General features: G+C 38.5%; 2 protein-coding genes across 2 annotated transcripts in view; one reads left to right on the top strand and one right to left on the bottom strand.

Annotated features, from left to right (window-relative positions):
- The first annotated feature begins 2,349 nt into the window (after nt 1-2,349).
- On the top strand, nt 2,350-5,816 carry eef1a1l3 (eukaryotic translation elongation factor 1 alpha 1, like 3). Its single transcript, XM_062441164.1, has 7 exons — nt 2,350-2,493; nt 2,564-2,743; nt 2,830-3,126; nt 3,219-3,369; nt 3,837-4,093; nt 4,866-5,100; nt 5,707-5,816. The coding sequence occupies exons 1-7, from the start codon at nt 2,350-2,352 to the stop codon at nt 5,814-5,816; spliced, it is 1,374 nt and encodes a 457-aa protein (XP_062297148.1).
- Nucleotides 5,817-7,559: 1,743 nt separating this feature from the next.
- Nucleotides 7,560-14,867, bottom strand: part of asap1b (ArfGAP with SH3 domain, ankyrin repeat and PH domain 1b) — a gene marked incomplete in the record, with an annotated part of 78,567 nt that continues 71,259 nt past the window's right edge. Inside the window, 6 exon segments of the mRNA XM_062441805.1 lie at nt 7,560-8,725; nt 8,822-8,944; nt 10,946-11,487; nt 12,321-12,385; nt 12,473-12,551; nt 14,467-14,631. Coding sequence (XP_062297789.1) covers nt 8,651-8,725; nt 8,822-8,944; nt 10,946-11,487; nt 12,321-12,385; nt 12,473-12,551; nt 14,467-14,631 — 1,049 coding nt within the window.

Below are 14,867 nucleotides of genomic sequence, written 5' to 3'. Positions count from 1 at the left end.
TTTTACTAAACAGGGACACGGATTTTACCCCCAATTTGACAAGTTGTGTCCAATTAATTGGTCCTTAAAGTGTGAAGTTTGTCCCCATAAGTCGCCTATGACAGACCAAACACGCTCAGGTAAGAAACTGATGAGTCATAAGCCAGAAAAAAACAGTTTTGAGGTTTTCTTTTAAACATTAGTGGAAATTATAGTGAATAATTTCAAGTTATCTGGTAGTTTGTTCCAGAGAGCAGGACTAAAGTAACTAAAAGCTCCCTCTGAAGACTTTCAAGAGACCATTTTATCTGTTATTATGCAGATAAAACAGAAAAAATATGAATTTCAAAAATATAAATATCTGTTTTGGATCTAGGAGACACTGAGCTGCATTTAACCCTTTACATACTGTCCATATTCTGACTCAAAATTAGTCTCTGCACCAATTCATATACATAAAACTCTCCATCAGTCATTAATAAATGTTTGATTAGTCCTTAATGAAGAGTGTATTATATTTATTTATGGATAAAAAGACATTTACAATCACTATTTTATGGTTCAGGAGGACATTTTTATATAATATGAAGAATACAGCAGCATGTTTGAATGCTGATCAGCTGCACAAAAGCAAAAATATGGTGCATTTTATTAAAATGTTTGTATATTAAGGGTCACATTAGACAAAGTTCACCTTGCAGAAATGTGTATATGGTGTTTTTACAGCTCTCAAATGTAGAAAAATGCATCAAATTTGACCCTGAACAGTATATAAGCGTTAAAGTCTACTTTTCTTTACCATTAATAAACAGTTCTTGTCGTTATTTCTTATGCAGAGTCCAACAAAGCTGTAATATTCAGACCACTGTTGAATTAAGCTACATTTTAGCACTAATAGTAGGATTTCAAGAAATGTGATTATCATGAAAACAGGAGGATTTAATACTAGTACGTCCCTGGTTCATATTGACATATTCATTATGCACTTACAATGTAAGTGTTGGGGGGAAAAAATCCACAGTCGTCCTTATTTCTGTGTCTAAAATTATATATAAGAGTTTATCTGAAGCTAATATGAAGCTTCAGTCGTCCAAATGAGTCAAATCAAGTAGATATCTTTCAACGTTACAGTCTTTTTAGTGCCAAAGTCCCTCTTTGTGTTACTATACTTTCACCACAGCTCTTCAAGGAAACACTAAGAGGGAATTAGATGCTTAAAAAGACTGTAAATGTGTCAGATATCCATAACTCATACTGTAACTAGACTGCTGAAGCCTCATATTAAGCTTCAGACCACTTTGTCCTCCTTCACTTACACTGAAAGCACATTTGAAAGGAGATCTTTTAATAGTCAGTATATGAACAGGAGGAAGGGTTACACCTGGCTGCTGCACATCTACTACCTTTAACTACCTACAGGACAAAAACAAATATGCCTTCTTGTACTGGAGGTTTCAGGTTACCACATCACACTTGTGTAAGTTGCATTTTGGATCATGATTGGCTGCCCGAACTCGTCGCGGTGTCACAATATGACATTTGTATGTGCACATCTTAGACTGTGAAACTGTGAAAACACCCTTATAGCATCAAATATAGTAAATACAGTGTTTGTTTTATCATTTAAATGTATAAGAAAAAGCTTTTTTTGGACTAATTCACTACATCTACTCAAGCATAACTACATTTTTGATCACTTTTTAATAAAAAATATGGACATTTTCCAGTCTCATCTTTCAAAGGATTTTAGTAAAGTTTCCATTTCCTTATTTCCCATTTTACTGGCACACAGATAAACATCTTTTCTCTTTAATATTAAGTCTGTTTATTGACTTTTAGGTGCTTTTTTGGGCGCAATCAGAGTTTCTTTGATGAAAGGCTCTTTATTAAGGCTCCTCAAAGACTCTCTTAATCTCCACACAACACACCTGGTTGTAATCTGAGACCATTAGGTGATCCATAGTTGGGAGACTTTAAAAAGACGACTGACTTTTTATATGTTTGTTGCTGCAAAGTGAAGAAAAGCTCGAGCTGAAACCTTTGTGCAAAATCTATAATCTTACTGCTGATATATGAACATTTCTGAAGAATCTTTCATCTTTTTTAGTGTTTTATTGGTCTGATTTTTAGAGCCGCTTTGAGTCAAACTTTCAACACTTTCAGTTCAGGTTACACCAATCAACAACAGCCTCTACTGAAGCTTAATGAAGCAGCACACCTGTTTTCAATTAGCGTCCAGTTGAACCTAATAAAAGAAACCCACAGATGCTGCTGAACCCCATTTGATAGAAGAAAACTTTGGAGGAGAGAACGTGACATTTCATCCCAGAAAAAGCTGCAGTAGTTAACCAAAGAAAAAAAAACCTAAAAATGGTAAAAGAGAAGATTCATGTTAACGTGGTGATTATCGGCCATGTGGACAGTGGAAAGTCAACCACCACCGGCCACCTGGTCTACAAATGTGGTGGCATTGATCAGAGAAGATTGGAGAAGTTTGAGAAGGCCTCAGCACAGGTGAGCAGGGTGGAAACTTGCAATAAAACACTTTAACTTACATCCTAAAAACCTGTTTTTTTCTTTACAGATGGGGAAGAGTTCCTTCAAATTCGCCTGGGTGTTGGACAAGCTGAAAGCTGAGCGGGAGCGAGGCATCACCATTGACATTTCACTGCTGAAATTTAACACGCAGAAATTCTCCATGACTATAATTGATGCTCCGGGCCACCGTGACTTCATCAAAAACATGATAACAGGGACCTCACAGGCAAGAAAGGCATTAAAGTAACATTTAATTTGAACACAAACACTACTTATATGCACGTGTTTTTGACTGTTATGTTATAATTTCAGGCTGATGTGGCCCTCCTGGTGGTCTCTGCAGCTAAAGGAGAGTTTGAGGCCGGCGTATCGAGGAGCGGTCAGACCAGAGAACACGCCTTGCTGGCTTACACTCTGGGTGTGAAGCAAATCATCGTCTGCGTGAACAAGATGGACGTGACCGAGCCGCCGTACAGCCAGAAACGCTTTGACGAAGTCGTCCGAGGCGTGAGCGGCTTCCTCAAGAAGATTGGCTACGACCCCACCAGCGTCCCTTTTGTTCCAATCTCTGGCTGGACTGGAGAAAACATGATCACTGCAACTCAGAAGGTAATGAGGGGGTTTCTCTCCCTTTTTTAAGGCCTAAAATCTATAAAAAACTGGCATGAAAATGGTTTAGAAGAAGTGACGTCTCTTTGCAGATGCCCTGGTTTCAAGGCTGGAAGTCCAGGCGAAGGGAAGGAAATGCAAATGGGAAAACTCTCCTGGAAGTCCTGGACTCCATTCAACCACCAGTGCGCACCATTAACAAGCCACTAAGGTTACCTCTGCAGGACGTCTACAAAATTGGAGGTCAGATGGTGCACAAAGACTCCCTTTTCATTTATCTAGTTGCAAAGCCTTTGAACCCTTACATACTGTTCATATTCTGACTCATAATTAATCTCTACATCAATTAACATCCATAAATTCCCCATCAGTCACTAATAAATGTTAGATTAATCCTTAATGAAGCGATCATCGTATTCTATTTATGGGAAGGAAAACCTGTTTTAATGCAGATTTTTGAATTTTTCTCAATAAATACAAGTCAAATTTGTACATTAGCTACTCAAAACTAAAAAAAGATGCATTTATTTTCCATTGGTGGGTCATATTTAGGGAGTAGTCCACCTAAAAGAAATGTCAAATTGGACCCTGAACAGTATATAAGGGTTAAACTCAATAACCAATCATGCAATCAAATGTGTCTCATATGAATAACTGATTATAAAATGGCTTTTAACTAAATCTAAATGCACTTTCTTTGTTTTTTTCAGGTGTTGGGACCGTGCCTGTGGGGAAGATCGAAACCGGCGTCCTGAAACCAGGTATGACCCTGATGTTCTCCCCCGCCAAGCTCACCGCTGAGGTGAAGTCCATTGAGATGCACCACCAGGGGCTGGAGACGGCTCTACCGGGACACAATGTTGGCTTCAACATTAAAAACGTGGCGGTGAAGAACCTGCGGCGAGGTGACGTCGCCGGAAACGCCCAGCAGGATCCCCCCTCTGATGTCAGCAGCTTCGAAGCTCAGGTTGGGTTTTTAAAAGATATCCCCTCCTCCAGACATATTATAAGATGTATATAAAATACTCTAATTAAACATGTAATGTACTGTTCCTCATTAAATATAATCAATTATAAAAGTTTAACCCCTTACATACTGTCCGAATTTGACCCATTTTTACTTTTGAGAGCTTTAAAAACACCATATACACATTTCTGCAAGGTGGATTTTCACTAATGTGACCCTGAATATACAAAACAGGAAATAAAATGCATCATTTTGGTCAATTTTTGTGCAGCTGATGCCTAAATTTGACTTGTGTATATTACAAAATTTAAAAAAAAAATCAGCTTTCAAATATGTTTTCATCATTTTCTATAAAATGTTCTGCTGGACTATTAAAATAGTGATTTGTAAAGGTCTTTTTGTATTATTATAAATGAATAGAATACAGTTAAACATTTATTAATGACTGATTGGGGAATTTATGAATGGGAATTGGTGCAGAGACAGAAAACAAGTCAGAATATGAACAGTATGTAAAGGGTTAACTGGTAGATACACAATGTCTACTTTACTGTAAATGGGCTCTTTAGTAAATTGAATATTGGAGCATGATTGGCTCCCAAACTAGCTGTGATGTCACAAATCATGCTTGTAGGCCTGCCCCCATTAATTGGATTTTCAATTAGCACAAAACTTCCCTTCTGCATCATTCTGCCTTCTTAAAAGCAAATATTTGACTATTATAGGAACAATAAAACATATTTAAGTCACTTTTTCCCTTCTTGGTCTTCAGGTGATCGTCCTGAACCATCCAGGGAGGATTAAAACCGGATACACCCCGGTCCTAGACTGCCACACCGCCCACGTCACCTGCCGCTTTGCAGAGCTGAGGGAGAAACTCGACCGCCGCACGGGCAAGAAACTGGAGGACAACCCGCAGATCCTGATGTCTGGAGACGCTGCTACAGTCAAACTGGTTCCCATCAAGCCCATGTGTGTGGAGAGCTTCTTCACATATCCTCCTTTAGGTAAAGTATGACTCCGTCTGTTTTGACTGTTCCTTCTTTCCTCCCTTTCTTCCTTCCGTCTGTCCTTCCTCCCTCCCTTCTCTTTCTTTCTTTCCTTACTCTCTTTCATCCTTTCTTTCTTTCCTTCCTCCATCCCCCTTTCTCCCTTCCTTGTGTCCTTCCTTCTCCCTCCCGCCTTCTTTCCTTCCCTCATTCCTTCCTTCCTTTACTTCCTCCTTCCTTTCTTTTCCTCCCTCCCTTCCTTCTTTCCTCCCTTCCTCTTTTCCTTTCTCTCTCCCCCTCCCTTCTTTCCTCCCTACTTTCTTTCCTCCATCCTTCCTCCCTCCCTTCCTTCTTTCCTTTCCTCCTTCCCTTCCTTCTTTCCTTTCCTCTTTCCTTCCTTCCTCCCTCCCTCCTTACCTTTCTTCCTCCTCCCTTCCTCCCTCCCTCCTTTCCTTCCTTCCTCCCTCCCTTCCATCCTTCCTTCCCTCCTCCCTCCCTTCCTTCCTTCTTCCCCTCCTCCCTCCCTTCCATCCTTCCTTCCTTGACTCGAGGACAACAGGATGTTATCTTTATATCTTGTGCATCAGTGTCTCTTTAAATCTAACGTTCTTGTTTCTCTCTCAGGTCGCTTCGCAGTCCGAGACCTGAAGCAGACGGTCGCTGTGGGCGTCATCAAGTCAGTGGAGAAGGACCACGGGTCAAAAGCTCCACTCAAACCTCAAGTGTGTAAATAAGCTTTAGTTTGTGTTTACCAGTTATTCTGGTATAACTGCTTTATATGACTTCTTTATTTTATTAATTATTTAAGATGCAGTTTTTTGTGTTGTGACACAAAGTATTTATGTTTTGTCCTTTTTAAAAAGTGTTAATTCCCTTTTTTGTTTAATCTTAAATCCAAAAAGAAGTGTTATTATTATTGGATGTATTTTGGTTGCAATGAGATTTGTTGAGGTACCAAAATAAAAGATTTGGAGAGGAACTTTGTGTTGAAATGATGATTTTTAAGCCTCTAAATTCAAATGTTTTCATCTTTATTGTTGGTTCATGTTGAAGTTTAACACTAGGAGGCAGTTTTTATGGGTTTAATCTAGAAAAAGGTGAAGTTTGTTGACTTAAATTTGAGATAAAGATGGTTTAAAAGCAGTCTAATTAACACTAGAAGGGACTGTTCAGTGAAGTAGACTCACTTTATGCAGCAGTGAAACAACCGAAATGAAAACTTGTGTATTCAGTTGTATTATAATTAGGAAGGAAGAGTTTTTTACAAGGTAATCTGACACTTTTTTTTGCATGAAAATCAAATTCTTCAACCTGACCATGCACTTTTAGGGCAATTATGAGTATCAGTGGTAGGATTTAACCATTTTAAATGAGTACAAATTTCCATTTTAAGCAGTTTTTGTACTTCAACTCTACATTTCAGGAGGAAAATATTATCCTTTCTACTCCACTGTATTTATACAGTATAAAAGTGAAGCTACAAGTTCATTTTCAGATGAGATATTGCATAAAATTATATATTAACTAGTAAATTGTCTGCTTCATTTAAAAGTTTATTGCACTCTGAGCTGCATTAATGTGCAAAAGGTGCTTTATAGTGTACTATAACTTTAATATGATGCACTTAAACTATCTAAAGTATCAAAAAACTACATTAAAATGCTCTTTCATGCATGTGTTCATGGAAAAAACAAAACTTTATAAAATTATATAACGCCAAAAGAAGCCAGTCTGCATAATGAGTAGTTGAAGTAATTGCTGATTGTACTTTTACATAAATAATATTTTGAATTCAGGACTTTTTTTTACTTGTAATCAAGTATCTTTTTAATGACAGTTTTCTACTTTTACCTCCTAAGTATACTTCTTCACCACTGCTGATTTAAGGGTCTTTTTTTTTTTTTTTTTTTTTTTAAACTGGCTGAACTCTCCGCCAGAGAATAATGGTGTTTGTTTAACGTGAGTCTTAACAGCACACTCGAATAAGCTGCTTAGAAAAAATGCTCTTTCCTCTTCTTACGCTGGAGTTTTTGAAATTCCAACGGGAGGCACAAACCAGAGAGACTTTAAAATGTGTGTGTAAGAGAAAAGGAAAAAAGCAGCCTCAGGGTTTTTAAGTACAGCACTTTTAATGATACAATGGGTTGATGGGTTTGTTCCTTAACATGGGGAAGAACTGCAAGTCAGTGAGGACTGGGTGAAAATACATCTGGCTCACCGGCCGTTTAACAAGTCCAACCCCCTTTTCATCTAAAAAGACATCTTCTGAATCCAGTAACGTGGAATGATATTAACATGACTCCAACTAAAAAAAAAAAATTAAAAAAAAGATAAAACAGACAAAAAAAAGAAAAAATTCAAGCTCATGAGGTTTTACAAGACACTGAATCTGTGAACACAGGTTGTTGTGAAACTTCCAGCCTGTCAGAAAATCAAGTTATTGCTAAGATGTCCTCTTTTTAAAGCCCCCCCCCCCGCCCTGTACTTGTCGTTAATAGTGGCTTCAAACAAACAGGATACCTCTTTATTTATTTATTTATTTATTTTTTTTAAATTTTTTCCTGCTTTTTATTTCATAGTGGCTCTTCAAACCCTGAGGTGAGCGTATTGAACGCAGCACTCCACTCAATTTCCAGTCATTGTTACACCGTGCACAGAAAAAGGTCAAGCGGAGGAGGAAGGGGGGGGGGGGGGGGGCTGTGGAGATGACGTCGAGTTCACCCACACACTCACACACACACAGAGAGAGAGGGAGGGAGAGGGTTAACATACAGTGAACAGTGTAACAAGGAGTAAATTAGTGACCGACAGTGAACCACAGGCTTTGCTAATCCACCACACAGTAGCAGCAGGTTTCTATTACTGTAAAACAACCATAATACGTGTACACACAAAAGCAAGCAAGAACAAGGAGTACATTTAATGAAATTCATCTCAGAGGGGGATGAAAAGAGAGAGAGAGAGAGAGAGAGATTAGTGGGGAGACTCCTCTGCCTCATCAGTCAATTATGGTGGTAAACAGGGATGCAAGACACAAATAGTGACATGACCTATTTCACATTCCTTTTTCTTATTTGTCCTTTTTCCAGAAATATAAGCTGATAATTACTTCGAGGGCCAGTAAAATTAATAATACAGATAAAATTCGACCTCTACTGCCCCTCGATGTTTCAATCTGACAGGTAGAGAGAGCAATGGTACATGTTTTGTACAATAAAACATGTATATACACTCACACACAAATATATATATTTACATACATATATACACAGTAACAGCATTAAACATAGACTTTTAAGGTAAGTGCTAGGGTTTTGAGAGTGGCTTCGTCACAGCCGTGCTATAAGGGTTAAGATAATACTGGTAGAGAGGAAGAATACACACATTCTTTGTACAGCATGGATGAAGCGAAGCATCCATGGTTAGATGAGCCTTCTTGGGTTTCTTCTTTTTTTTTTGTTTTTTACCTTTAGGGACACTTGCCGAGTGACAAGAGGTGTTTTTTTAATAGCTATTTACAGGAGCTCCCCAAATTTAGGGAGAGGCGTAGTGCAAGTCTTTCTGGCTGTCAGTCACTCAGGATGTGCACAAAAGACATGGGGAACACTCCTTTTCTGTCCGGATCTCCTTCAATGTGCCCGATCTGGAGAGAAAAAAGGAGCATGAAGTGTTTTTTTTTTTTTTTTAAATGATTCAAGGGTTCATTTGAGTGTCGTGTTGTTGATGTTTAGAGACTTACCCACCACTCCTGGTCCTCCTCTCCTGTCACTATTATCACCTCTCCTTCCACAAATGTCAGCTCGTCATCGTTGTCAGCCTGGCAGTCGTAGATCGTCTTCACCCGGCGGGCTTTGCTCTTCCCCTGCAGGTACACAGAGTTAAAAGTGTTAAAAACTGCTGACACACACACATGCTTTAATCTAATTTGGTGATCCCACTGTGACCTGAAATCATCAAAAAACAAGCATAAAAATCATAAAAGCAAAGTGCAAAAGTTGCTGATCTCTAAACTTTAACAGAGTGAGGGGAAAAGAAATGCTTTTTAAATTTACAGGAAATACCCATCAAAGGAAAAATAGAGGAGCCAACTAACCAAACTCACATTTTATGGTCATGCATAAGTGGAAATATTTCATGCCCTTTGGATATTTGGGAGTAATCTGAAGTCCTCTGATGGTTAACTGTTTCTGATGATGTGTGTGATGTAAAAACATTTCAGTTATTGACACTAAACAGTCAGAAGTAGGAACAAAAAGCCCACCTGTGACAGCTCTGTGTCAACGGAAAGTAAAATGACTAATATGTTGAAAAACAACAGCAGAAGTGTGAAATATGTAATGAGGTCACTCTTAGTGTTATGAATCAAAGGTTTTATGATTGGATCCTTGTTTTATTTCTATTATGAGCACATATGAGGAAGCACATGCACTTCACGTCTTGTTAATGTGCCAAAAAACGCAGTAAAACACCAGAAAAAGCAGAGAAGAAGAAGAAGAAGACGATGACTGCTAGCAAGTATTCATCTAAGTATATTAGAAACTGGATACTGGACTCAAAGATGGCGCTGATTCAATTTATAAATGAGATTTTCTCGCCTGGCTCACGAGCTAAAATAAGTTTTAAGCTTCCAGGTTCACTTATATGTTCTGCAGCCGGCTGAATAAGCTCAGTAGTGTTTCTCCCACTGCTCAACCCATAGACTTTACATCATGGTTACAATAGTACCAACCTGCACATCAGAAGGAAGTTAACCATTCATAAAAATGCTACTACTTTTGTATAGATGCTATGAATTTTGGTCCATTGAGGCTATATCTACTGACATGTCTTTAAGTTAAATGAATAGTTAATAGTTTTAATAAGATAGTAGTTATGAGGATTTCTGATGGCTCTAATGGTTATACAATAAACCCCACAGCTCCATAAAGTTCTTGTAATTTTCAGTTTACATAAAATAACATTTCAATCATTATTGCTATGTTATATTTTCATGTCTTAGGTAAAATAAGACATGATATTGTGTGATAGGAGATGTTTTTTCTCCAAAAATACAAAATACACTTTCAATAAAATAACATTTAACCACCAAAAAGAGATACAAAAATGACTAAAAGAGACATAAATTGACTAAAGAAACCTAAAAAATACAAAAAAGAGACATAAAAATGACTAAAAGAGACTTTAATTGACTAAATAAACCTAATTGCTACCAAAAAGAGATGAAAAACAACTAAAAACAACTAGTTACCGTAGTAACAATGAGATGGAGAGACTAAAGAGACTCAAAACTACCAATAAAATAACATTTAAATCATTATTGCTATGTTATATGTTCATGTCTTAGGTAAAATAGGACATGATATTGTGTGATAGGAGATGTTTAGTGGTGTAAAAGCTAAAAACTACACTCTCTCTGCTCTCTGAGACATGAATCAAGGTTTAATCACATTTATTGATCAGTCAGATAGATTATTGACTATTGATATTGGTATATAGACACTTTTTATGAAGGGTAACAACCTGAGAGGGTAGAATATGAACAGTATGTGAGAGTTAATAAGCAATAAATGGATTTGATAATGAAGCAAAAAAAATGATGTGGTGATTATCAACATGGTAAAAGTGTGTTGGGGTTAGAGGCTTTTTGGGCCACAGCAGATTTCTGTTGCTGCAATACCACGAAAATATTTGGCGTATCCAGCTTTAATATTCCCAAGATATATAAACAAGGCTCAATGTTTTAAAATGTGTCCAAAAATTACAGCAGGAGGGTAAAAAATGTGTCCTAAGAAACAAAAATCTCCACATTAAAGCAGTAAAAAATGAAAATAGTGATGAAATGAAGCAGCGAGCGCTTCCGTACCGTGTTAATCTTCCTCGGCAGCGGTACAGGAGTCTCCGCGGTCCCTGCCGGGGTCCCGTTGGTGTCCTCCGCAGCTGCTTGAGGGGGGGTCACTATATTGGCCTGCTGATTGGGTGACGGCGAGTCTTGAGGTTGAGGTTGCGGCTGCGGTTGAGGTGGAGGCGGAGGTTGCGTCTGAGGCTTCGGCGCCGTCTCTCCGGGAGGCGGTCTGGGAACGGACTCGGCCGTTCCGGGTTTCGGGGGGATGTCGGAGAGGTGAGGCTTCGGAGGGAGGTCTTTGAGCTGGGGTTTGGGCGGGAGGTCTCCCAGCTGAGGTTTAGGAGGGAGGTCGGAGAGCTGCGGCTTCGGAGGAAGTTCTCCGGGCTTCGGGGGGAGATCAGACGGCTGCGGCTTCGGAGGCAAATCTCCCAGCTGGGGCCGCTCCGCCAGAGGAGCCTTCTGAGGGGTCTCGGCTCCCGGAGGAGACTTCTGGAAGACTTCTGGAGGAAGGCTGGGCTTATCCATAGAGGGGTGGTGTATGGTGTCGATCTTCCGCAATGCCACTGCAGAGATTAACACACAGTTAGCTTTTCAATAATAAGTATCGTCAAATATATTAATAAAGCACATTTAAAAAGAACAGCATAGCAAAATACAACAATTAGTCTAGACAACTCTCATTCTGAGTTAAAAACTAAAGAATATAAATGTGTTTTAAGACGGGATTTAAAAACAGGCATCCGAACATTTGAGTGGCTACAACTGAACAGGCTCAATCTCCCCTGTGCTTCAATCTTGATCTTGACACAACTACAAAACATACATGTGGTTGTAAAAGATTGGAGAGATATGTTGGAGCCCATTTAGTGATTTAAAGGCAAAGAGTAAACATTTAAAATCAATCTTAAAGACGTACAGGGAGGCCAGTACAAGGGAAATGTGCTCGAGCTGCAGCATTTTAGAAGAAAATGAGGCCTGGCTAACAGAACTTGACTTTAGATAAAAGCCTGAGCTGGAAAAAGCTGGATTTCACCACTGAATTTATCTGTTGGTCCAATTTAAAATCACTGTCAATAATCACACCTAGATTTTTAACAGTGGGCTCAGGTCCATATGAGGGGAAATAATATATATGTCCAATAATCAATATTTCAGTTTTGTTTTCATTAAAGTTTAAGGCCATCCAGGCTCGAATGTCCTTTGAACAGTTCAACAATGGTTGTAAGGGAGTTAGTTTTAGTTTTAGGGGAAAATAAATTGGTGTATCATCTGCATGCAAGTGGATTATGATTCCATATTTTCTGAGAATGAGTGAGCATATAAAAGCAAATAGGATTTGCCCTAGAATAAAAACCCTGGGAGAGGAGCTGATTACTTATATAAATAAAACGTTCACCTTTCTGAGGTAGTTTGGGAAGAACCCTTGGACCAAGTGTAGACTTTGTGTTGCTTGAAGTAGTGCTGGGAAAAGAGTGTTAAAATAAATTCATGTTAAATTCACATTAAAAGAAGATGCTGGTACATTTGAGACAGATGACTGTGTCGTACCTTTGCTGCTGAGGAATGCCTTCAAACTTGTTAGAAACCGGAGACATCTTGCTGACGGGAGGCGGAGTCGAGTCGCTTCCTAAAGTTTTATCAACGACGACGACAAACAAGATTATTCAACACAGTTCACAAGAGCGCCGACCAAAAAAAAGAGATTAATTTGATATAAATGTGGGAATAAATTAAACATGCTATGATGGTTTTTTTTTTAAATAAAACAAAATAAAATAAAAACAATGAGGGGAGGCGTCATCTGGCTGAGCTTTCCATGAGGCTGGACTGAGCGTCACGGTTTAATTAGCGGCAGGGCGTCATGTGGGACACAGGAAGCACAAACACACCACAGAGGACAAATGATAACAAGTAGGGGTAAAAAAACGTCCCCCGTATAATACACCTACGGGACACGAGACTGGAAGTAAAAAATGACTTGAGGTGCATTTGATTTCGTTCCCCTCTGTCTCCACGTGGTGGTGATAAGAAGTTCAGATCAAAACCCAGACGGAGAAAGAGTCACTGATGTCTGTTTATGCAGTTTAAAGGTGTTTGGTTTTAATTTATGGATGTTTATTAGATCAATAGTCTCTAAAAAGTAGTGAAATGCATCTTTTTATGTCATATTTGAGTTAGCAACATTACCAATTTCCAAGATATAGGTTTAAATTTTGAAAGACTGCAGCTTTAATTTGGACCAAAAACAAGAATATTATAGATAAATTAATATAAACTTAAAATTAAAACTATATGCAGGGTTGGGAAGGTTACTATGGAGATGTAATAGGTTACAGATTACTAGTTACTCTATTTAAGATGTAATAAGTAATGTAACTATTTCAATGACTTCATCAAACTTACTTTTTTACATTTGATTACTTTTCTAATTTTCTAACCAATGTTTTCAGCTGTTAAATGTTCCCTTCATCTGTCCTTCCTCCCTTCCTTCTGTCCTTCCATCTGTCCTTCCTTCCTTCCTTCTGTCCTTCCATCTGTCCTTCCATCCTTCCTTCCTTCTGTCCTTCCTTCCTTCCTCCCTTTCTTCATTCCTTCCTTCCTTCCTTCCTTTCTTCTTACCTTCCTTCCTTCCTTATTTCCTTTCTCCCTACCTACCTTTCTTCCTTCCTTCTTTCCTTTCTTCCTTCCTACCTTCCTTCTTTTCTTCCTGCTATCTGTCCTTCTTCCCTTCCTTCTTTCTTTTCTTAGTTTGTTCGTTCCCTCATTCCTGCCTTCCTTCCTTCCTTCTGTCCTTCCTTCCTTCCTTCCTTCCTTTCTTCCTTCCTAAGATCTAAGATCAGCTGTTAGGGTAAATGTTCCCATTAAACACCAAAATCTAAGTCCAGCTGTTTTTCATGGATACTGACATGATTTATAAGGGAGATCATTTCTTATAAAGCAACATTTATCTCTCATTTGAAAATGTATTCATTAGTTCATGTAGATTTTGGAATATAAAATAAAGATATTTGATGAATAAAGTGGGTTTAATTGGTACTGTGACTCCATTTAAGCCCACATCATGATTTATTTACTAAATATATATAAAAATATTGATTTCAGAGAATTTATTTTCTATTTTTCTTCACATATCCATGTAAAGTTCATATGTTCATATCATCATCATTTGACACCTTAAAACTGCACAAAGAGATAAAACAGGCACCCATACATTTGTGCAACTCTGTAAAATTATAAACAATAAAACTATAATCCGAAAGAAATCTTAATTTAAACTTAACTTTAACATTTAATGAAATAATCTTAACTCAAAGTCGATTTGCAAGCTTTTTTTATTGTTGTTGTTGTTGTTGTTGGACCTTTCAACCACATCGAGCTAAACATGCAAAAAATGGTTAAAAGCTCCAAAAAAAAAAAGCTAGTAAGACGACTTTGAGTTAAGATTATTTTTCTTCCTGCATCTTTTTTTTTTGGAGAGTCCCGCCATTCATGCTTCAGGCCTGCAGCCCCCTCATTAACGTAACGTGTGCTTTGCTTCTCACCCCCAGTCAAGCCCCCTTTACTGTGTGGACTGTGAGAGAGCGGGCTGGGTGGGTCAGACAGGGTGCGTTTGTGTCCAGGAGGGGGGGGCGGAGGCCTCTTCTTGGACAAGGTGGAGCTGCCTCCTGTTGTGAGTGTAGAGGGAGGGCCAGAAGATGGGGGAGGAGCTGGAGGGGAGCGATACATAAAAACACATGAGGTGATGAGACCCACCCAAAATTAAAAAATATAAAAAAATTAGCTTGTTAACCCGCACCCTCCCGAAAAATAACAACCCAAAGAAGGTAGAGGAGAGGTGAGGATAATTAAGTGAAGGAGAGGAGAGGAGAAGAATATGGAAAAGGTTGCGTTGGTGCTTTCAGGAAGACGATTTGAGGACAAAATGAAGATAAAAAGTGCGGAA

Source organism: Scomber scombrus, chromosome 20 (genome assembly GCF_963691925.1).
Source record: "Scomber scombrus chromosome 20, fScoSco1.1, whole genome shotgun sequence".
In the NCBI taxonomy this organism is placed as follows: Eukaryota; Metazoa; Chordata; class Actinopteri; order Scombriformes; family Scombridae; genus Scomber; species Scomber scombrus.
This window is presented reverse-complemented; position numbering and strand designations above follow the sequence as displayed.

Bases quoted from the DNA above. Each gene is read 5' to 3' on its own strand.
- eef1a1l3 (XM_062441164.1), top strand. From the start codon at position 2,350: ATGGTAAAAGAGAAGATTCATGTTAACGTGGTGATTATCGGCCATGTG. The intron at 4,094-4,865 runs GTTGGGTTTTTA...CTTGGTCTTCAG, and splicing joins TCAGCAGCTTCGAAGCTCAG to GTGATCGTCCTGAACCATCC. The intron at 5,101-5,706 runs GTAAAGTATGAC...TTTCTCTCTCAG, and splicing joins CTTCACATATCCTCCTTTAG to GTCGCTTCGCAGTCCGAGAC.